Source organism: Pristiophorus japonicus, chromosome 8 (assembly GCF_044704955.1).
Source record: "Pristiophorus japonicus isolate sPriJap1 chromosome 8, sPriJap1.hap1, whole genome shotgun sequence".
NCBI classification, from domain to species: domain Eukaryota; kingdom Metazoa; phylum Chordata; class Chondrichthyes; family Pristiophoridae; genus Pristiophorus; species Pristiophorus japonicus.
The window spans coordinates 206,053,663-206,077,628 of NC_091984.1; the positions used below are offsets into that span (position 1 = coordinate 206,053,663).

Here is a 23,966-nt window from a genome sequence, read left to right on the forward strand (position 1 = left end):
CGCTGGCCCTACAGTGGGTATGCTCAAACTGTGTGTGTGGCCACCCTCCCTGTGGCATCACATTGGTCCCGGAGGTGCAGGCTACATGATCGGGTAGCCCACTGGATCTAGGTGCTTCCCATGGGAGGTTACCTTTGGCTTTGGCGGTGTGCATGTAGAACACGGCATCATATCTTATTTCATCATTAGCATTCATGATACATTGGCTCCAACCGCAATCAGCCGACTCGACATTGTTATTTGTCTTTACACTTTTGCATTTGTAAATTACATCTCTTTCACAAGAACACAAGAATTAGGAACAGGAGTAAGGCCATCTAGCCCCTCGAGCCTGCTCCGCCATTCAAAAAGACTGTGGCTGATCTGGCCGTGGACTCAGCTCCACTTACCGCCCGCTCCCCATAACCCTTAATTCCCTTATTGGTTAAAAATCTATCTATCTGTGATTTGAATACATTCAATGAGCTAGCCTCAACTGCTTCCTTGGGCAGAGAATTCCACAGATTCACAACCCTCTGGGAGAAGAAATTCCTTCTCAACTCGGTTTTAAATTGGCTCCCCCGTATTTTGAGTCTGTGCCCCCTAGTTCTAGTCTCCCCGACCAATGGAAACAACCTCTCCGCCTCTATCTTGTCTATCCCTTTCATTATTTTAAATGTTTCTATAAGATCACCCCTCATCCTTTCCTGTGTACTATCAGCATCTCTGTGCAAGGTTACATTTAGATATCTGCATTTGTTAGTTACATTTTTTCATTGGTATTACCAGCATCACTGTACATTTATATACTTGCATTTGTTGATTGCATCATTTACATTAGTGTCACTGGCATCGCTGTTCAACGGTACATTTGTATACTTGCATTCGTTAATTACATCTTTATCATTAGTGTCACCGGCATCGCTGTACAAAGAGTGGAATTGTCCCTTTAATTGTTCTGGGTTGCCGGTCTCCTTTAAAAGAGCCTTGCAATCTTTATCCCAATCCAGTTCGCTGCTCGGCATCATGTGTTGCTTCCTCAACGCTGCCCCTCGTGGTCTGGTCGCGGTCATCTTGATTTCAGGTGCTTCACCTCGTGGTGCGGGCGCCATCTTCTTTCTCTCCACGAGGTAGGCTGCGGTGATCTTTTTCTCCCCAGGTTCTGCCACAGAAGCCGGCAATCTACCTTCTGCACCAATCTTCTTCCCTCGGAGTCCTGCCACTGGAGCCAGGAAGGTGAGGTCTGGTCATTCAGGTTGGATCATCTCGCCGTTGAGTTGTGCAATCTGTGTCATCGCCACACAGTCGAGTTGGACGGTAGGATTTCCAGGTGCTGTGATGGATCCAGGTTTAGGGCTGCGTAAGATGTCGATCGCCGGGTCCTGGAGGCTTTCCCAGCTCCAACAGATTTAGATTTGCTTCATCCATCTTCTTCCCAGCAGCGTTGGCCCATCACTAGCAATGATCCACAAAGGTAGCTTGTGCATCGCGCCGCCATGGGACACCTGGACATCCACGCTGCCAATGACTGGGATGGTGCGGGATTGATGCTGGGGCTTCAACTATTTATGAACCTGGATGAAGGGACCGTGTGTAATGTAGCCCAGTTTGCTGATGATACAAAGATGGGTGGGAGAGCAAATTGTGAGGAGGATGCAAGAAATCTGCAAAGGGATACAGACAGGCTAAGTGAGTGGGCAAAAATTTGGCAGATGGAGTATAATGTGGGAAAATGTGAGGTTATCCAGTTTGGCAGAAAAAATAGAAAAGCAAATTATAATTTAAATGGAGAAAAATTGCAAAGTGCTGCGGTACAGAGGGACCTGAGGGTCCTTGTGCATGAAACACAAAAAGTTAGTATGCAGATACAGCAAGTGATCAGGAAGGCAAATGGAATGTTGGCCTTTATTGCAAGGGGGATAGAGTATAAAAGCAGAGAAATCCTGCTACAACTGTACACAGTGTACATTGGTGAGGCCACACCTAGAGTACTGCGTACAGTTTTGGTCTCCATAATTAAGGAAGGATATACTTGCATTGGAAGCTGTTCAGAGAAGGTTCACTAGGTTGACTCCGGAGATGAGGGGGTTGACTTATAAAGATAGATTGAGTAGGTTGGGCCTCTACTTATTGATGTTCAGAAGACTAAGAGGTGATCTTATCGAAACATATAAGATAATGAGGGGGCTCGACAAGGTGGATGCAGAAAGGGTATTTCCGCTCATAGGGGAAACTAAAAATAGGGTCATATTTAAGGCGGACAGAGACAGATCTTTGAGCAATAAGGGAATAAAGGGTTATGGGGAATAGGCAAGGAAGTGGAGCTGAGTCCATGATCAGATCAGCCATGATATTAAATGGTGGAGCAGACTCGAGGGACCAAATAGCCTATTCCTGCTCCTATTTCGTATGTTCTTATGTATTCGGCTCCTTGAGCCTGCTCTGCCATTCAATAAGATCATGGCTGATCTTCGACCGTAACTCCACTTTCCCACCCGATCTCCATATTCCTTGACTCCCCTAGAGACCACAAATCTATCTATCGCTGCCTTGAATATACTCAACGATTCAGCATCTACAGTCCTTTGGGGTAGAGAATTCCAAAGATTCACAACCCTCTGAGTGAAGAAATCCCTCTTCATCGCAGCCTTAAATAGACGACCCCTTATCCTGAGACTATGCCCCCTAGATCTAGCCAGGGGAAAAACCTCTCAGCATCTACCCTGGCAATCTCCCTCAGAATCTTGTATGTTTCAATGAGATCACCTCTCATTCTTCTAAACTCCAGAGAGTATAGGCTCAATCTACTCAATCTCTCCTCATAGGACAACCCTCTCATCCCAGGAATCAATCTAGTGAACCTTTGTTGCATTGCCTCCATGCCAAGTATATCCTTCCTCAGATAAGGAGACCAAAACTGTGCACAGTACTCCAGATCAATGACCTTCCCTCCTTCATAAGGTCAGAAGTGGGGATGTTCGCCGATGATTGCACAGTGTCGAGTTCCATTCGCAGGTCCTGAGATAATGAAGTAGTTCATAGATGATATTGAGACTTGGGCTGATGTGGCAAGCAACATTTGCATCATACAAGTGCCTGGCAATGACTGTTCCTATCCACCACCTTAAGCATTCACTTCCTCCACCACCAGCGCACCGTGTCTGCAGTGTGTACCATCTGCAAGATGCACTGCAACAACTCACCAATGCTTCTTAGACTGCACCTCCCAAACCCGCAATCTCTGCCACCTAGAAGGACAAGGACAGCAGGCGCATGGGAACAACACTACCTGCAAGTTCCCCTCCAAGTCACACACCATCCTGACTTGGAAATATATCACTGTTCCTTCATCATCGCTATGTCAAAATCCTGGAACTCCCTCCCTAAAAGCGCTGTGGGAGTACCTTCATCACATGGACTGCAGTGGTTCAAGAAAGTGGCTCACCACCATCTTCTGGAGGGCAATTAGGGATGGGCAATAAATATTGGCATTCCCAGAGCCCATATTCCATGAACGATCAAAAAAGTGCCGAATTACCTCTTGTGCTGCAAGTTTCTATGAATCTATAAAACTCTGTTTTTAAATAGAAATTGACTGACAAAAAGAAAGCACTGGAGATGTGCAGCACGATGGACTTGTTTGATTTCAGATATCCATTCATTCTACCTCAGTCATTTTCAATTCTAAGCAATATGCACTTAACTCTAAGTGGGGAATTCTGAGAATACTGTTAGATGGAATGAGAATTTCAGGTCTGTGTGATATTGGAAAGTGATAAGGAAATGTTACTTAACCATAGAAGGTATAATTTATAGAATAATGTTTTCAGTGCATCAAGTCAATATATCCATATTAGTCAATTTAAAAAAATCGCAATTAATCTTACAATTAAAAATTGTAATCTCACTTAATCTTGGTTTTAATTGCAGAGTTAATTAATACAGCTACTGCATCCATCTCTTTCAAGTTTGTTTTATACATATTTTTAAAAACAGCATCCCTTTAAATTAAAGCATTATTACTACAAACTGTTAGTAAATGAAGACATGACTGGAAAGGATTGCACTTTAATAATGGAAACTAAAAACCAAGTCGTGCTAAATTGTAGCCTCGACACTGAACTGAGCCACTATTTGAAAAGGACATCCAAACGTTGCTTGGTATTAGTTACATCACATCAGCAAGCTTTTAAAAACAAATCATTGAATTTAAAACTTCGGGGCAAAATTGGGTTACACCCCGTTAGAGGCCGGTGACCGAGACGAGGTGGGTCTTCCTGCGCCCGGTGCAGAAGTCCCGTCCCGGCCACGAAATTCAGGATACCGCCCCTCACAGGAAGTGGAGCACAATGTTGCACGCTCCATTTCCTGTTAGGCCGCTGTCCGGGGCACAACTGTAAGATTCGTGGAAACACACCCCCCCCGCCCCCCCCCAGTGTTTGGACTCACTGAAAAGGAAATTCGATTTGGAACTATTAAACAAAAAGTTTGGGATCCTAAAATGCATATGGAAGGAATCTACAAGTTTGGGATTTTAAAAGGCATGTTTGGGCCTGTGGGGAAAAGCTGCAGTGATATAGAGGGGTGGGATTTAGAATTTGGGTATTGTAGCTAATCAGTTTGTCTGTGGGAGCTGTTTAACCATTTGTCAAGCTCCCAGAAAACATTAGCATTTAAACAATCGACCACGGAAGAAACATTATCCACCCCACCCACAGGACCCAAATATCACCTACATACTCCAACACCTTTTTCAACATGCATAGAAATATCTGGCTCAGCCCAGACTTGCCGAAGCCAAAGCAGTGCTATCACAATGGACAAGCGTTCATCAGCTCATAAATAAGGGGTATCACAATCCCAAAGTCTATCAACGCCAGATTAAAACATTTAATCAAGTTTCAGTTAGCTAGCCTGCCAAAGCTTATACAAAGAAGACCACTTAAAAATCAAAGGGCAGCAAAACTCAAACAAAAGAAACGTTAGATTTGGCGAGAAGATTAAGCAGCCTCTCAGAGTATAATTGCGGGCCTATCGTACCAAGAGAACTACTCTACTCTGACCATCACAGGAAGAACTGTTCTGACCATCACAGGAAAACTTTTCTGACTAAGCACTTCGGAACAACAAGATCGAGAGCACACGGCGAGAAACCACAGGAAGAAACATCGTGACATCGGAGAAAAGAACGTTAAAACCAATCACTGGAACATCAATACCAACTGACTTGGTAGGCCTAGACTATCCAGCGGGTAAAAATTACCTAAAGAACTTAAAACCCTATTGCTAACAAAGGAAATTGGGTACTCACCAAAGAAAACACATCTAACCGCATCAGGGGGCTCACCCCAACTGGCTTCAATAGGCAGCAGAGGTCTTCTACCGCGTCCGGGGTACGGCAAGGCAAACCAGCTATAACCAAGGAACCCCAAAACCGCGAAACAGCCCTAGCTGTCAAAGGAAGGATTTGGTGAGCATGAATTCCTGGAACCCTAGAGTTTTGACCTAGTTAGAGAGTGAGTGCGAGGTGGGAGGTATTTCTGTTGTGTTTATTACCTGTAATAAAGTATTCCCCATTGTTTAGAACCTTTTGGTAAGATTTTACAGTTTTATTGGAGTGTATTGGTGTTATTTGCTTTCTTGAATAAAATCCATACCTTCTTTGTACAAAACGGTTGTCTGCTGCACTTTATCATACCCTGATTAATAAATCCAAGCTCGAGAACCAGGGAGTGGGAGCGACTCGCAACGGCTCTGGTCAGGAAGGCAAGCTGACAGACCCACCACCCCATACACAATGCAGGTGGGATCAGCAGCGCTACGCGGCTTCTCCATGTAGCACTAACACGTTTAAACGCCCCTCCCCTTCCATTAAAGGGGAGGGCCGCTGCAAACTCTGCAGGCCCTTTGATGGCCTCCACTGGGCCACCAGGGCTGCGGGGTGCCGGGCTGCACGATCACGCCCAGACTACGCAGTCGGCCGGAGAAAAAAAAATGGCGGTGCACGGCGCAGCGCACCTCTCCTTTAACTTCCGCCCCGGGTGTGGAGGTCGGCCCGGTTCGCCCCATGGCAACCTCGCAACTTCTGCTGTGGGACGGAACGGGGTCGCCGCGCACTGTGATGCCATCATCGCTGGAGGCATGGCGGCCCAGGGTGCTACGCTACCATGTCCATGCCTCTGCTAGCTCCCGCGCAATTTTGCGGGAGCTGGAAGCAACCCCACCCCCCACCCCCCCCCCATTCCAAAGCTGTGTAACACATGTACAATGGGCTCAAGCCACCCCATAAACTTGTTCACCAAAAAAATTAGTTCTGAAAATAGTACTTGTCTATGTTACAATTTTCTGCAACTAGCAATTTTCCTGCGCGCTTCCTACATATTTTCTTTTTGCTCGCTAGTACAAACAATGATTGGGCATCACGCGCCAAGATGCTAAACGCCGAGTGGAGAAAAGAGTGCGTGTTTATTCAACAGCATAACCACTAGAAGCGATGGTCATAGTTCAGCAGGCTAAAGTACTGAGCTGTTCGTAGGTAAAAATGTATTCCTATCTAAGTATTCTGCATAACTTCTGCGATTAGCACACAATGCAAAAATTAATCTCCAAAAAACTTGTGTGCGTTAATCGCAGCGATTAACTGCGATTAATTGACAGCCCTTATACATAGAGACCCACAATTTACAGTTATAATGATGATAAAACTGATAGCATTTGCCATCATTACAACTTTGAAATTGACTGCAACTTTTGGCGTACACACATGCACAGTTAAACGTGGCAATCCAGAAGTTGCTGTCAGTCATTCTCTGCTCCTCCAGAGACTACGCTGTTAAAATCCCCAGAGCAATCAACTGAAATCCATGAACTGACAAAAATGACCCCTTTTTCACTAGAATATCGCTGTTAAAAGACCCCGAGAAAGTTAAGCCTTTTTGAATGAGGTGTAACTGGGTTTTTAAATGGTGACCGAGTCATAATTACTGAACAACCGTTCTGGCCCTGAAAAATTAATTTTATATTTGCGGAATGTCATTTTCCATTATGCTTATAATTCCATGGTTTTTAGTATAATATATTTTTTCAAAGTTTCTTGCGTCCTGATTTAGCTCAACTTCTGTTTTATTCTTTTGAACCTTGCTGGTGCCCTGTGCTTTTGACTTTCATTTTAGTTTCTCAATTTAAAAAATCTTTTGCTTCTCTAACAGAATGGCTTAGGGAGGGGGAGTTATCAACCCATGATCTGAATTCGGCACTCCTGAACCCAGCTTTGATTATTTTAATAGTGATTAGTTTTATTACCAGCTCAAATAAAAAACTATATCCTGAAATGATGCATAAACAAAGTGGGATTAGTGAGACATACAGACTTGCTTCAAGGTTTATAACATGCACTTAAAAAGTGATTTTTTTTTTAAAGTCAGAGTTTTCAAACCACAAACTTAAAAAAATTGAACATGAGTCAATTAAAACACTCCTATCAAGCAATGTGTTTCTTAAGAGGGATCAAGGACCAACATTACTGTGTTTCCGATCAGTATTTCATTCTTCAGAATACTCTCACAGTAAAATAGAGCACCTGGAGAAGCAGGGTATCACTGATAGCAACTTCTGGATTTCCGCATTTCACTGCGCATGTGCGGACGCAAGAAGTTGCTGTCAGTTGCACAGTTGTAATGATGGTGAATGCCGACAATTTTGCCATCATTATAACCGGAAATTGTGGCATCAACGACCCATAGTAAAATGGGAATCGGAGGGGGGGGGGAACTCTCCACTGGGTGGAATCATACCTAGCACAAAGGAAGATGGTTATGGTTGTTGGAGGTCAATCTTCACAGCCCCAGGACATCGCTGCAGGAATTCCTTAGGGCAGTGTCCTCAGCCCAACCATCTTCAGTTGCTTCATCAATGAGATTCCCTCCATCATAAGGTCAGAAGTGGGAATGTTTGCACAGTGTTCAGTTCCATTCGGAACTGCTTAGAAAATGAAGCAGTCCATGCCCACATGCAGCAAGATCTAGAATATATTCAGGCTTCAGCTGATAAGTGGCAAGTAACATTCGTGCCACACAAGTGCCAGGCAATGACCTTCTCCAACAAGCGAGAGTCAAACCACCGCTGCTTGATATTCAACAGTATTACCACCTCCGTATCCTCCACCATTAACATCCTGGGGGTCACCATTGACCAGAATCTTAACTGGACCAGCCACATAAATAATGTGGCTGGGTAGTCTGTGGCAAGTGTCTCGCCTTCTGACTCCCCAAAGCCTTTGCACCATCTACAAGGCACAAGTCAGGAGTGTGATGGAATACTCTCCATTTGCCTGGATGAGTGCAGCTCCAACAACACTCAAGAAGCTCAACACCATCCAGGACAAAGCAACCCGCTTGATTGGTACCCCATCCACCACCTTCAACATTCAGTCCCTCCACCACCAGCGCACTGTGGCTGCATCTATAAGATGCACTGTAGCAACTCGCCACACCTTCTTCGGCAGCACCTCCCAAACCTGCAACTCTACCACCTAGAAAGACAAGGGCAGCAGATGCATGGGAACACCACCACCTGCAAGTTCCCCTCCAAGTTACACACCATCCTGATTTGGAAATATATCGCCGTTCCTTCATCGTCGCTGGGTCAAAATCCTGGAACTCCCTCCCTAACAGCACTGAGAGTACGTTCACCACACAGACTGCAACAGTTCAAGAAGACTGCTCACCACCACCTTCTCAAAGGCAATTAGGGATGGTCAATAAATGGTGGCCTCGCCAGCAACACCCACATCCCGGAACGAATAAAAAAAACCATACCATTGGTTTGAGAGTCATGGAATCCAGCTGCACAATCACTGTCAGATTCACATCTAGTTGTTTTACTTGGCACCTGAAAAAAAGTAAACGATAGCTTTTAGCAAACTTGTCAGTCAACAAATTAAAATAATAAATGCAATTCTGATACACAGCATATACTTTCACAGCACATGCTGTGCCGATTCATTAGAGCAGCCTCGTGACAGGAGCCTTCTTTGGTTTTAATCCTGCTGCAGAACAGGTTTCAAGTTTGCCCGACATATGCTGTTAATATTTGTACATCTAAATGTGTGTGCAGATATTTAGTTCAGGAGACTCATCCTTCAGTTAAATGTGCCATACCACATGTTCACACAGCAGTTCTGGCAGAAACTGCATTATTTGCTGCTATTACTTCTAAAGCAAAAAACTGCAGAAGCTGGAAATCCGAAATAAAAAGAGAAATTGCCAGAAACATTCAGCAAGTCAGGCACAGCAACTATTTCTGTTGGATTTACCATTTCAAATATTTACTCATCAACAGAAAATTAGATTTTCAACACATCAGTATTTATTTGAGGAGCAAAGATCAATTTGGTATATAGGCACTCACACAATTTGAGTAAAACAGAGGCGTTCTTATTTCTCCCTAGAACTGAATGTTCACTTTGCAGTTTCAATGATGCTGCAACTTCACACTGGAAGACCACTTGGAGTAGAAAAGGGAAAACACAGTGCAAGCTGAAGCCCCATTACCAGCACCTAACAATGAGCATGCTAGAAGAAAGTTTTAATTTTTTGTTCCTTTGACCAGATAAGGCATCCAGAAATTGGTCACAAGTCCAGTATTGTCCTCAATATTTATTTAAAGAATACCATACTCCAAGTTAAAGTCCTGACTGGAGAACTTCCGTTGGAGCAGGTAAAGATTCCATACTCTTCTCGCAGGTTTAGAGCAGCTTCATCTTCATCTGTGTCGGAGCCCCGGTGATTAGCCAACTCATCAGAGACACAGTGAGTACACCCTTTCTTGTACATTCTCTGAAGGTGCCCTTTTTCTTTGCAGCCTTTAAATACATAGGGCCCAAGTTTCCACATGATTTGCGCCTGATTTTTAGGAGCAACTGGTGGAGAACGGACTATCTTAGAAATCGCAATTCTCCACATTTTTTTTTCTGCAGTTCTAGTCAGTTAGAACAGTTTCACTTTGGAACAGAATTTTTTCTTCAAAAGGGTTGCGTGTCCGGCCACTGACGCCTGATTTGAAAGTTTCCACAGTGAAAACGTACTCCAAACTAACTTAGAATGGAGCAAGTGAAGATTTTTGTAGGACTGAAAAAACCTTGTCTACACATTAAAAAATCAGGCGCAGGTTACAAATTAGGCGTCCGGAACGAGGTGGGGAGGGGGGGGGGGGAAGTCATTCAATTCTATAATAAATCCTTATTTATACTTATACAAATAAATCCAACCTGAATAAAAATTTATAAGCAAAGAAAAGATTAAATAAACCATCTTCCTACCTGTGTGAAAGTGCTTCAGGCACGGAGAATGCTGCAGGAAGCCTCACAAAACGAGGCAGCCGTTCGTTCCCGCGGGGGGGGAGGAAGGAGGAGGAAGCCGTTCGTTCCCAACGGCAGGGGGGGGAGGAGGAAGCTGTTCCCGACGGCGGGTGGGGGGGGAAGGAGACAGTGAGAAGGCTGCAGGAAGCCTCACAAGTTCAGCAGCCATTCCCGATGGCAGGGAAACGACTGCCTCAACTTTCTGAGGCTTCCTGCAGCCTTCTCACTGCTGCAGGAAGCCTCAGTGCTGATGTGCTGATGGCAATGTGCTTTTATTAAAAAATGTTCAAAAATTAAACAGCTACAAAGAACTACAAAAATGGCCGAGTGCCAATGTTTCCTTCACACTGCGCGTGCGCGAACGCTCCAACGCGCACGCGCAGGGTTGCCAGCAGGAAAAAAACTAATTTAAATGGTACCCGCCCCCTCCCACTTATAAAATCGGCGCAAGTGGTAGGCTCCGTCCCCCTGGGCGCCGCGCCAAGCAGACATGAAACTGCAGGGCGCTCCAGAATCGGAGGGGCGCCCGTTTTTTATCGTGTGGAAACTTGGGGCCATAGTCTTTGTATCGGCACTGGTGGGCCCTGTGGTTTCCTCCACAGCGCCAGCACGGGGCCATCCAGTTTGTCCCATGTGGCAGACTCAGGGTTGCGGGACGCGGTGCAGCATTTCTGCCTTTAGAAGTGTCCATGCGGTGCACTGCTCTCGCCGGTTTAGAGTCCTGGGTCAGTATTCGCCTGGAGTCGCTGGCCGAAACCATGTAAGCCTGGCTCACTTGAATTGCTTTCTGCAGGATGACCGTGATGTCAGCGAGAGCAATTTGTGTAGGAGGCCGTCGTGGCCGATTCCGATGACAAATATGTCCTTTAGTGCTTCATGAAGGTTGTCGCCAAACTCACACGGTGCAGCTAGTCTTCTTAAGTGTGCAGCATACTTGGCAATTTCTTGGCCCTCAGGTCGCTGGTAAGTGTAGAACCAGTGCCTGGCTGTGAGGATGCTTTCTTTCGGTTTTAGTTGTTCCTGTATGATTGTTACAAGTTCCTCAAAGCTCTTGGTGGTTGTCTTCTCTGGGGCTAGTAAGTCCCTGACGAGACCGTAGATGATGGGCCCACAACTGCTAAGCAGGATGGCCCTGCGTTTGTTCGGTACTGTGGCCGGTGTGTCCCTGTCCAGGTCGTTGGCTACAAAGAAGTGTTCCAATCTTTCCACAAAAGCATCCCAATCTTCCCCCTCTGTAAAATGCTGAAAGTTGCTGAGGTTAGACATGTTGAGCGTGTAGTTCGTGATCCCGTATTCCCGTCGCCAGTTGTGGTGTATGTAGGCATCTTTAGTAATGACTCCACGAGGCAGGGTACGGTGCTTTAACTGTGCAGACCTGCAGTCTTTTATTAGCAGCTCCCGAGTGCTGACAACAAGTTGTGTGTTCCTTTTTATACTGGGTTACCTGCCGTATGCAGGCAACCCCTGGGTCTCCAGCAACAGCACCCTCTAGTGTACCGGTAAGGTGTGTACAGTACAATGTTGCAAAACAGTGTTTCAGACATCACACAGTGAACAGGCATGCATACACAACAATACTCCCCCCTGAGCATTTTTCATATCCTACTTGTCATGACCAGGGGAGGTCAGTGGTGGGCTATCGAAGGTTGTGGTGAGGGTTGTGTGGTTGCCAGATGTGACCCCTATGCTTGAGGCTAGCCTCGTACATTTCCCCTCCCTCACACACAACCAAGTGGGTGTCACTGTTGTGGGATCCCTCGGGGAGGTAGCCACGGCAGCAGTGGGTGGTGTGTATACACTATGATGTGGGTAGTTGTGGGGTGGTGGGCAGGGCCACAAGACTGGGTGGGCTCCTTGTCCACCAATGGGGATGAAGGTTAGGTCATCCCAGGGTTTGCCAGGGAAGCTGGAGGGTATTGGCCTCATGCTTCTGGTGTTGGCCCTGGTGGCCAGGGGCTGTAGGGCTGGTCTGGTGCCGGTTGCCATTGGTGGTGGCTGGGCTGCTCATTGACCACTGTCCCTGTAGTGGGTCTGCTCCCACTGCATATGTGTGTGTCCTGCAAGGGGCATCACATTCGTTCCAAAGGTCCAGGCTACATGGTCAGATAGCCTGCTGGACCTGGGGGTCTCCCACAGGGGGATTCCATTGGCATTAGCATGGACTCTGTAAGACCCAATGTCCTTTGGCAGTGTAGACGTCCAGGTCTTCCAGGGCGGAGTGTTGGACATATTGTTGTGCAGGCATGCTTGTTCACTATGTGATGTCTGTAATACTGTCTTGCAACATTGTACTGTACACACCTTACCGATACACTAGAGGGTGCTGTTGCTGGAGACCCAGGGGTTGTCTGCACGCAGCAGGTAACCCAGTATAAAAAGGAACACACAGCTTGTTGTCACACTCAGGAGCTGCTAATAAAAGACTGCAGGTCTGCACAGTTAAAGCACCATACCCTGCCTCGTGGAGTCATTACTAAAGGTGCCCACATACACCACAAAGAAAGTCTTAATTTTTTGTTCTTTTGACCAGATATGCATCCAAAAATTGGTCACAAGTCCAGTATTGTCCTCAATATTTATTTAAAGAATACCATACTCCAAGTTAAAGTCCTGACCTCTTAATCAAGACTGCCATTGTTGTTACCTTTGTGAGATTAGACAACGATTGCAGAACTCGATTCCAAACAGCCTACTGAAAGCCAGCAATGGTAAATTTAAAAAAATATATTTTTGCTTTGGAATATTTTTAATTACATACAGACTGGTTTACTGAATACACAGTGTAAACCTTATTGATGGTACATCAGGCGACAAGTCTCCATCTTATGCAACTATATAGTGACTACACAGAGTATATCTACAGTCTGCATATATAACAAGGAGCAGGAGAGCCTGCTCCGCCATTTAATAAGATCATGGCTGATCTGATCATGAACTCACCTCCACTTCCCTGCCCGCTCCCCATAACCCTTTATTCCCTTATCGCTCAAAAATCTGTCTATCTCCACCTTAAATATATTCAATGACCCAGTGAATTCCACAGATTTACAACCCTCAGAGAAGAAATTCCTCCTCATCTCAAATGGGCAGCCCCTTATTCTGAGACTGTTCCCTAGTTTTAGTTTCCCCTATGAGTGGAAATATCCTCTCTGCATCCACCTTGTCGAGCCCCCTCATTATCTTAGATCTTATCAAAACATATACGAGGGGGCTCGACAAGGTGGATGCAACAGAGAGAGTCGAGTTCACAGGAGGCACTACCTATGTAACAGGGTGCACAGACAGAGGCTCAGTTTCCTTGACCTCTTGGAAAAGCAGTTCTTCTGACTAAGCTTCCAGAGGCTGAGATTGTCATGTCAGGTGGTCGCAGGCATCTGTAGCCTCCTAGAAAAAGATCTTCTCCCTGCTGGACCTGGTGGCCATGCATTACCAGTGGCTGTGGAAGTCACCAATGCCCTCAACATTTTTGCCTCAGTTCCTTCCAGGCCTCTACCGGAGACATATTGAGGATCTCCTAATTGGCTGCACATAAATGCATAAGACAGGTGACAGATGGATTGTTTAACGAGCTGGCAGTTATGTAAACTTCCCGTGATGACAATAGTCAGAATGAGCGGGCACTCGGAGTCGCGTCTCTGGCTGGCTTCCCACAGGTACAGGGTGCAAACGATTGCATACGCATGGAAATCCAAGGACCTACAGATCAACCAGGAGTATTAGTCAACCGCAAGGGATTTCACAAGAAAATATTCATGCAGGTCTACACTAGAATCCCTGGGAGCTGCCATGATGCTTTCATACAGGGTCAGTCCAACATCCTGACCTGTTTGTACGCTTAAGGGGTGGCTGCTAGTTAACAAAGCATACCCCCTTCAAACCTGGCTGATGACACCTGAGGAACCCCAATGAACCCCAAGAGCTCTACAACAACAGCCATATGACAACCAGATGTTAACAAGCAAGCCATTGGCATGCAAAAGGTGTGCGACAGGTGCCTGGACTGTTCTGGAGGCGCCCTTTCAGTACTCGCCACCGAGGGTCTCTAGGATAATCAATGTGTGCTGCGCTCTACACAACATAGCACAGCAACGAGGACTTAAGGTGCAGGAAGAACAAGCCACTCATCATTTGATGAGGATACAAATGGAGAGGAGGAGGAAGATGGAGATAGGGCACCCAATGCCACATCAGCCGCTCACACTGCTGCTCGGGATGTCAGGGATTTCCTAACCGCTCGAAGTTTCAGTTAGTCACTCACACTGGACAAATAGTAACTATCACATCCCCTGGCCCCTCCCCCACCGACACAAAGCAGACCTGTAACTGCCCATTGCACATCTACCAATTGGTCCCTGTCAATTCATGTCTACACATTCATCAGCTAGCAATTGAAAAGGTTTGCAAGAATAGGGAACACAGGAAAGTGGTGCAAATTAATACATTTTAGGTGATTTGATTAAAAATAGGAAACTTAGGGGGAGAAATTCAGGAGCGCCCCGTTTGGGGCATTAACTTTTAAAAGTTGAAGAAATTAGCACCAGGCGCTAATGATTCTCAACTTTAAAAAATTAAAGATTTGCGCTCCAGGAAGGAAGTGGAGCACTCCACTTCCTTCGTAGAGCGCAACTGCAGCAGGCAGGGATTTAGTTATGCAGCGCTGCCACGTTGGAAGGCTCCCTACTTCCCTGAACGGGAAGGGCCATTGCTGCAGGCTCTGCAAGGCAAAAACTTACCTGGTCCATGATGGCAGCGAAGATCATTTGTATTTGAGAATGTTTTTATACTTACCTAGGCCACTTCGCCTTTAAGCATTGGCCCCGGCCTCCCGATGAACGCCTCCTGCAGTTGCTGGTGTTTTCGCCCGGCGATGCTGCAGGGGACAGAACTGAAGTTCGGGTACGGGGCGCTACCAGGGCGATGCGCACGGCGATGACATCATGATCTCCAGGCAAAGGAGATTGAGGCACAACACCATACCGCCGCCGCAAACCTCCTACCGAATATAGCGGAAGTCGATCTTCTCCGCCCCCCCCCCCCCCCCCCGGGCGATAACGGAAGGCTCTGAGCTGAGGAGGTCAATTTCTAGGTCTTAGTCACCCTCACCAGATGTTATCTTATGATGAGGCAGATGCATCAAATTGCATAAGGATTGGGGTGAGTGGCAGTGGTGAATAGATAAATGGGGAGTGTTATGTCTGTAATGCACTTATGAATGACTCCACGAGGCAATGTGTTGTATTCAAACTGTAGTGACCTTGGTCCTTTACTCGTAACTCCAGAGTGAGGCACAAGCATGGTAGACAGCCTTTTATACTGGGCCCTGCACACCTATGCAGGTGACCCTTAAGTCTCCCACCGCAGTGCCCTGTGGTGGACAGTCTCTGCAACAGGGGCAGGAAACCCCGGTCTCCACCAGTTGCACCCCCTAGTGGTGCCAGCATAGTATATACACAGTACATCAGGTAACAAGTCTCCATCTTATGCAACTGTACAGTGACTACACAGAGAGTATATCTATAGTCTGCAGATATAAAATCGAGGTGAGGAAGTAGAGAAAAAGTGAATAGGTGTTCTTCAAACTTAAGTGGCTGTGAGGATTGATGTGATGGAATATGCTTGACAAGACAGAGTTTTTTTGGGGGTGGGGGGTGGGGGTGCACTACAGGATGTAGATTAATCTGCAACTACTCGCCTTTCTTGACTTGGTTAGGTCATTAAACCACTTCCTGCACTGGATCCAGGTACAGGGCACAATACTCCTGCTGCTATCCTCCTCAGCCAGCTCTAATTATGCCTTCTTAGTGGCAGCAGCAGCTTTCTTCTGTGGAAGATTATCTCCCTCCTGTTCCTACACAGAGCAGTACCTCAAGTGAGACGTTGTTAATTCAGGGCGAAGTCTTTAAATGTTCGGAGTCAATCTTGTAAGTTTGCTGTCTCTTTCCAAAACCTCTCAAGTGCTCCAAATTCCATCTTTGAATTAGCCGTTTAAATAGTCGCGTTGAGATCACATCATGCGGGAGCACATCACACCCGCAGATGTGCATTGGAGATGTAAATCCCGTAAGTCAAATGATTATTGGGTATCCATGTTGAAATCGGACATTTTCACGCGACGAAGCATCTTCTGGGTTTCGCGCCAACTATTGCCCTAGCACCCACCATTCAGAACCCGCCTCTGCCAATACTGGGTCAATAATATTGAAACGTGTACATAACCCGCACTGATGCTGAACATAGCAAACATAATTAAATCATATTGTTCAAAGATTATTATATTGCTACATCGTTAAACAAGTTGGACCAAGGAAAGATTTGGGTGGGAAAGTTTAGCAAACATTTAAAGCATTGTTGCATTGTATGGCAATAACTACCAAGACAAATAGATTAGTGTGAGTTGAGGCACAGAATATGTTGATTTCAACAAGGAGATACTGACGATCTATAAAGCACTGATGAGATCAGAGTATTGTGTCCAGTTCAACTCACCATATTTATGAACATAGTTGCCTTGGGAAAAAGTCAAAAGAAAGGTAATAAATTGGGTAATATCATATCAAATTATCCTTTAAGCACTTATCATATTCATATCAAATTCATCTGTCCATTATTTTTGACTGAAGTGATAACCCATTGGGCTGGGTAAAATGAGAACATCATCATCATCATAGGCAGTCCCTCAGAATCGAGGAAGACTTGCTTCCACTCTTAACATGAGTTCTTAGGTGGCTGAACAGTACAATACGAGAGCCACAGACTTTGTCACAGGTGGGACAGATAGTCATTGAGGGAAAGGGTGGGTGGGACCGGTCTACCGCACGCTCCTTCGGCTGCCCGCGCTTGATTTCTGCATACTCTCGGCGATGAGACTCGAGGTGCTCAGCGTCCTCCGGGATGCACTTCCTCCACTTAGGGCGGTCTTTGGCCAGGGACTCCCAGGTGTCAGTGGTGATGTTGCACTTTATCAGGGAGGCTTTGAGGGTGTCCTTTTAACATTTCCGCTGCCCACCTTTGGCTTGTTTGCCGTGAAGGAGCTCAGTAGAGCACTTGCTTTGGAAGTCTCATGACTGGCATGCGAACTATGTGGCCTGCCCAGCGGAGCTGATCGAGTGTGGTCAGTGCTTCAATGCTGGGGTATGTCTGTCCTCCCAGGGGATTTGTGGGATCTTGCGGAGACATCGTTGGTGATATTTTTCCAGCGACTTGAGGACATATAGCATAGGATCCCGCCGCTCTGGCAGGACCCTTTTTTTTTGAGGTGGGCAGAGGCTTTTCCTCTTACGAGACAAACTGGAATTCCAAAATCTGATTAGGACCAGATGTATCTGGGTCATAGAATCACATGGGTAGAAACTGCGTTGCACCCCGTTTGGGGGCACTAACATCTGGGAGGCGGGACATTCTGCGGCAGGAGCTGAAGTCCCGCCCCACTTGAAAAATTCAGGTTACTGCCCCCGAAAGGAAATGGTGCGCAAAATAATGTGCTCCACTTCCTTTCTGGGGCGGTAGAGCAGTGGATGTGGCAGTAGTGCAGCGGACCGGGCGGGAGTGGGATGCAGCGCTACGCACTGAGCAGCATAGAGTGACTGCATAGGAGGGGCTCTCCCCTTCATTACAGGGGAGTGCCCAAGCTGCAAACTCTGCAGGTATGAGCCGAGCCTCCATGAACCACTGGGAAGTGGGGGTGCCGGGCCAACTGAAGCAGACTGCACAGATCCCACGATCATGGCGCCAACAGGGCACCAAAGAAAAACGGCAAACATTTTTTTATAAACATGGCCACCACCTCCCCTTTAACTAGCACTCTGTGAGCAGCTTGCAACCCACTTCACGTCCCCTGAAGCTGTCACTGGCATTGTCCATCGCTGCTTCGGGGGTCGCTCCCCAATTTTTGTTCCAAGGCGAAAATGAGGCGCTGTGCACGGTGATAACATTGTCATCGCCGGTAGAGCAGGGCGCTATCGGTTACTGCCGCCGCTAAACTCCCGCAAAATTTAGCGGGAGTCGGTAGCAGCACTGCGCCCGGGTGAAAAGTAGTTTGTGCCCACTGGGGGAGCTAAAGGGAGGCACAAACAACCCAAATGTCCAGTCAATGGCTAGGAAACAGACTTTGTGGCGGGGACCAAAAACAATGGCTTCGGTCTTCCCAATATTCAATTGGAGAAAATTTCTGCTCATCCAGAACTGGATGTCAGACAAGCAGTCTGACAATTTAGAGACCGTGGAGGGGTCGAGAGAAGTAGTAGTGAGAAGGAGTAGAGCACAGCTTCATTAGAATGATACCAGGGCTTAAAGGGTTAAATTATGAGGACAAGTTGCAGAAACTTGGCTTGTATTCCCTTGAGTTTAGTTGGTTGAAGGATGATCTAATTAAGTTGTTTCAAATGATAAAGAGATTCATTAATGTAGATAGAGAAACTATTTTCTCAAGTGGGGGAATCCAGACCTAAAATTAGAGCTAGGCCATTTAGGAGTGAAATCAAGAAGTACTTTTTCACACAAAGGATATAGAAATCTGGAACACACTCCCTCAAAAAGCTGTGAATGTTGGGTCAATTGAAACTTTCAAGATTGTGACTGATAGGTTTTTGTAAGGCAAGGGTATCAAGGAATATAGAATAAAGGTGCAGAAATGGAGTTGAGATACAGATCAGCTATCATCTAATTGAATAGTAGAACAGGCTCGAGGAGCTGTATGGCCTTATTCTGTTCCTATGTTCACATGAATTCTAACTTTGATGAAGCATTGAAAAGAGCAAACAGGGAGGGGAGAGATCTAAATTTGGCACCAGCACAGCAGATGAAAATAAGATCACTGAAACAATGAACCAAACAGGATATGTTAAATTCCTAACTTTAAATGTTACAGGTACAATGTCTGAAATCCGGAATCCTCGGGACCGAATCCGTGACGGTTTTTTTTTTTTTTCTGGATTTCAGACAAGAAAATCAGTAGTCTGAAATCCAGAATCCTCGGGATCAAATCCGTGCCGGATTTTGGACCTCGCCGCAGACTCGATCCGTGCGAGATTTCTGGTTTTGCCGGATTTCGGATCTTGCAGTGGACCGAATTCATGCCGGATTTTGGGTTTTGCCAGATTTCGAACCTCGTCGCCCGCCGATCCTCCGCTGCTCACTGCTCGCCGAAATATCTGGTTTTTGGACAATTCCAGTTTTCGGAAGTCCGGATTCGGGACGTTGCACCTGTATTAGGTAACCCTTTCCAATGAGAATTTGTACATTTATTGATACATATGTATACATTTCTTCTGCTGAAATTAAAAGTATCGAATACTTTGGTTGAGTGACCTACAAAGGGTGCAACTGACTTAATATTCATGGTGATTAGATCTTGTATTACAAAACGGCTGTGGTGTAAGCTCTGTTCGAATTGCAAAACATTCTGTAAAATCAGCCACAGCAATTATCTGGTACAGCTGCTGGATCCTTACCTCAGGGCACCGGCCTTGCACCTGATTCTTGCTAACAATAACATTGGTCATAAGAAAGAAGGAATTTTCTTGCTGTTAAAGAGAAAAAATATGTTTGATAATATAGACAACCAAAGAGAAATAACAATGCGTGGACTTCTAAATAGAAATGTTTTTTGTATCAAAACTCTCAGAAATTACCATTTAACAAAAACCTTCCACTATAGTAACTATTTAAGAAAAAAAAAAATATTATTTGGGAATAATGTCTTAAATAACTATAAATAGTTAACAATATACTATTTATCATTCTCCAATATTTTGGACCAGTGGCAGTACTCTACATATGTAGAAAAGTGAAGGAAATGTTAATAAACAGAACTCTCAGTAGTTTTCGCTGTATTATGAGTTTGATAATTGGGGTCCAAACAGATGTAGAGATATACCCTCCTTGTAAACAGAGAAACATACTTCTGTTGCAGTTAGATTGAGAAACATAGGGGTAAATTTTCATATTTACTGCCAGGGCGATATCATGGCAAAGCAGAGCAGACCAATCGTCCTTTATAGAACCTGCCCAATTTCCATTACATTAAATCATGGGAATGAAAGATCGGGCAGCTTCTATAAAGGGCAGGTGAGCCATTCTGCCAGATTACTGCCTGGCCAATGAAGATAAAAATCTACACCATACTCTCCTCTGCTGACAGTCAGACAAACAAAGGGACTCTTTTCCGCTCCCACTAAAGAGAGAAATATACAAATCCCAGCAGGCAAATGCACCTACCCCAGCAGAAAGTGGGAAGATGCATTCTCCTTTCAGACAAACTAATGCAACCCACACCACCTGCAGAAAGATCCACTTCTCTCACAAATAGACAGAGAAATGCACCCTCCAAAGCAGACGGACAAACGTATGTCCAGAAAGACACAGAACTGCCCTCCGAGAGTGAAATATAATCCCCGCTTCTCTTTCTCCTCTCCCCAAGCAGAGTTTAAAAAACACACTAAGCCCATTCAAAAACAGGCAAATACAGTTAATGCCCCTCTAGCAGAAGGAATGCATTCAGAATCCCACTGAAAACAGAGCGAAAGAGAGAGAGAAACACACACAGTGGCAAAGAGTAATGAATTGCTTCCCCCAGAAAAAAACAGGCAAAATCTACTATGATACAGCAAAAGCTAGTTCTCACACAATCTCTCTGACTTTTCCAGCTCGAACGACTCACTACAGCAACCATACAATTGGTTATGTAGAGCACAATGATTCATGCAACTTTAATAAACTATGGTGTATATTTTTATTAACTTGCTGCCATGAGAAAATATATTACGCTATATGGTTTTTAATAGTTTAAAAACAGCTTATGGTAACTTGAGCTATTATCTCTCAATAAAACAGGCTAATACAGGCATTGCAGATGCACTTCAGGAACCCATAGGGAACAAGCATTTGCTTATTATACTTGTGATATAGACTGATATTCATCTGTAAACTGCATTTTGCATCTATTAGAGTTTAGGTTACCTAAATCAGCATTGCATTTATGATAATTTTTTAGTTTGGTGGGGAGGGGGGGCGGGCGAATTCAAATGTTTTTCTTCCTTCCCTACCTGGGGGTTGATATTCTCTCTGCAGATATTTACATCACATTTCTTTGCATGCTGTTAATAGTCATGAACTTGTCTATTCTAAATAGGTAAATAGCTTCAATAAAATAGCACATTCAGGGATTTGATACAAATGTATTGAGCAGTGCACTAAAAATAGCAGAGAAGGATTTCAACCTCCTGAAGTCAGCAATCCATACTGAGGGTATGGAAATTAAGGCACTGATAGCCCTAAAATTATTGTCCTATTGGACAGAAACAGGCGATGCTGTCACTAGAAGTGAGACGGTAGTCCACCTATTTTTAATCTAATCTAGGAGGTGTTTCAACTTGTCAGTCTCCTGCACAAAAAAAAGAAACTTGACTATATAATCTGAAGGTAGAAGTGCCCATCAGTGACATTTGCATACAAGCACTTATTGCATTCAAAGGGCTGGAAATTCATTTTTTGGTGATAGCAGTATTTTTACAGCATTTTTTGCCCAAAAATACCGCGAATCACTATGCTATTTAAAAAAAAGTTTTGTTAGAAAATGCGGCCAGCGGTAAAAATTGCCGTTGCACGAGGATTCACGGCAGAAACCGCAGTCCTCGCCAACTTTAGTCTGAGGCCGTTTACCGCTGTGAAAAAAGGCCTTGGGAGGGGGAAAACACAAAAAAAATTTCAAAAAACAAAAATGTAAAAAATCACAAAACATTCACAAGACACTTCACTATTGAATCGCTGAAAAATAATTTAAAATTAAAACTTTAACTTACTTTTTTGCAGGTTTTCATACATACCGCTGTTATTGGGGCTGCAATACAGGTTTTCTCGGGCGTTTTCTTACGCCCAGAATACAGGTGCGCCAAAATTCAAAATTAAGGCGAAAGCGCTATTTCCAGTCTTGCATGAGGCGGTCCGCTTTTCAGCGGTATTTAAAAACCGCCGGTGCAAAACTTTGCCAAAACTAGCGGATCACGTTTTTCGCCAAAAACAGCTAAATATTGCTGAAAAAACAGGCGCAAGGTTGGTGAATTTCCAGTATTGATCATAAGTATCCATTGTAAAAGCAAAATCAATCTTTCTCCTTCCCAACCCTCCCCATTCCAACCTTCTTATAGCCTCATACTCGGCCCAGGGGTTTCCAGATTCGTCTCCAAAATCCGGAAATACCCAGAAACCAGAATGGCCTCGGTCCCGAGGTTTCTGCATTTCGGAGGTTGTACCTGTATTTTCCTTTCTTGACTCAGTATCTATTATCCATACATCTGTGAAGTGCCCTTAAATTAAAGGTGCTGCATAAATGGAAGCTGCTGTTGTTACCTGGATGTCTGAGATAACTGCAAAGTTATTCTATTTCACTTGCGTCTATAATAGTTCACTCTTCTACTGATCTGAAATTACTTATTTGGAGAGAGCAATTTTAATGTCATACTGTTCTCTAAGTTACAGAAATTAAAATGGATCTATGTGTTTATATCCATATAAATTTTCCCCATTTGAAACTGTACCTGTGGAGGAATAACATAATCAGCTGCGTCCCATACGTGTTCTTCAAACGGAGATGAATTTGTAATGGCGATACCTTTTACTTTGGTTGTAACTGTGCCGATGGTTGAATCAAATGCTTGGTAGCCTTTCTCCCACACGAGCACCCAACTGGAATACAATTTTTAAAAAAGTTAATGGTCATTTTGCTTATGTGGCAAAATTCTAAAACAGTAGTGAATATTAGTGGCTCTAAAGGAAGTGAGTTAAGTGTATATCTACTACAATGCATTGAAAGTCTATGCTTGTGCCTTGGAGTTGTGTTTGTATTTAAAGCCATTCCTGATGAATCATTAATCCTAGCTGTGCAATCAAAGGTAGGTACAAGTTGACATGGGTATGTATGGTAGCCTAATGGTTATGATATTTACTGGACTAATAACCCAGGGGTCTAAGTTGAAATCCCACCATGGCAAGTTGTGAAATCGAAATAAGTAAATCTGGTCATTTATAGGCTAGCACCAGAAAGACGTCCATGAAAGCTGCTGGATTGTCACTTAAACCCAACTGTCAGGTCTGGTTGAAATAGGATTCCAGTCACAATGTGTGGTTACCTCTTAATGCCTTCTGAAGTGGCCTATCGTCATTTAGTTACAAAACAGAACAATTACTGGGCTCAATTTTCCCCAGTTATCTGCACTGTTTTTTTGGCACCGCTGTTTTTGGCCTAAATTAAAATATCCAAGTTTCCCCAAAGTTTCTGCGCCAGCATAACTCAGTTAGTTGCGATTTTTTTTTCAGCTTTGTTTTTTTTGCGTCATAGGGGACGTAATTTAATGTCTGCACCAGTTTTTCAGATTTATGCAAGTTTGGCCAACTTACAGTTTTCCTAGCACGGCGTATGTGACCACTCCCAAAAAACCTACTGGGCACTTAAGAAAAACGAGCGCACATTAAAAAATCGGCGCAGAAAGACGCCATTGTTTTTATGCGAAGTTTTGGAGGGAGTCAAGAAGACATTAAATATGCATCATAAAGCTTAATTTTTTTCAAACGTAAAATGGAGAAAATGGAAGTCCAATGCAATTCTTTAATTTTGGATTTTTTTCAAAGTGTCACA

The 23,966-nt window shown here is 44.7% G+C and overlaps 1 protein-coding gene across 3 annotated transcripts in view; it reads right to left on the reverse strand.

Moving 5' to 3' along the window:
* The window catches only part of p2rx4a (purinergic receptor P2X, ligand-gated ion channel, 4a), a 75,200-nt gene that overhangs the window by 42,244 nt on the left and 8,990 nt on the right, over positions 1-23,966 (reverse strand). For all 3 annotated transcript variants that reach the window (XM_070886348.1, XM_070886349.1, XM_070886350.1), the window contains exons 2-4: positions 22,870-23,017; positions 19,786-19,857; positions 8,796-8,868 (exon numbers count right to left, since the gene is read on the reverse strand). In XM_070886348.1, coding sequence (XP_070742449.1) covers positions 8,796-8,868; positions 19,786-19,857; positions 22,870-23,017 — 293 coding nt within the window. The remainder of the gene's footprint in view (positions 1-8,795; positions 8,869-19,785; positions 19,858-22,869; positions 23,018-23,966) is intronic.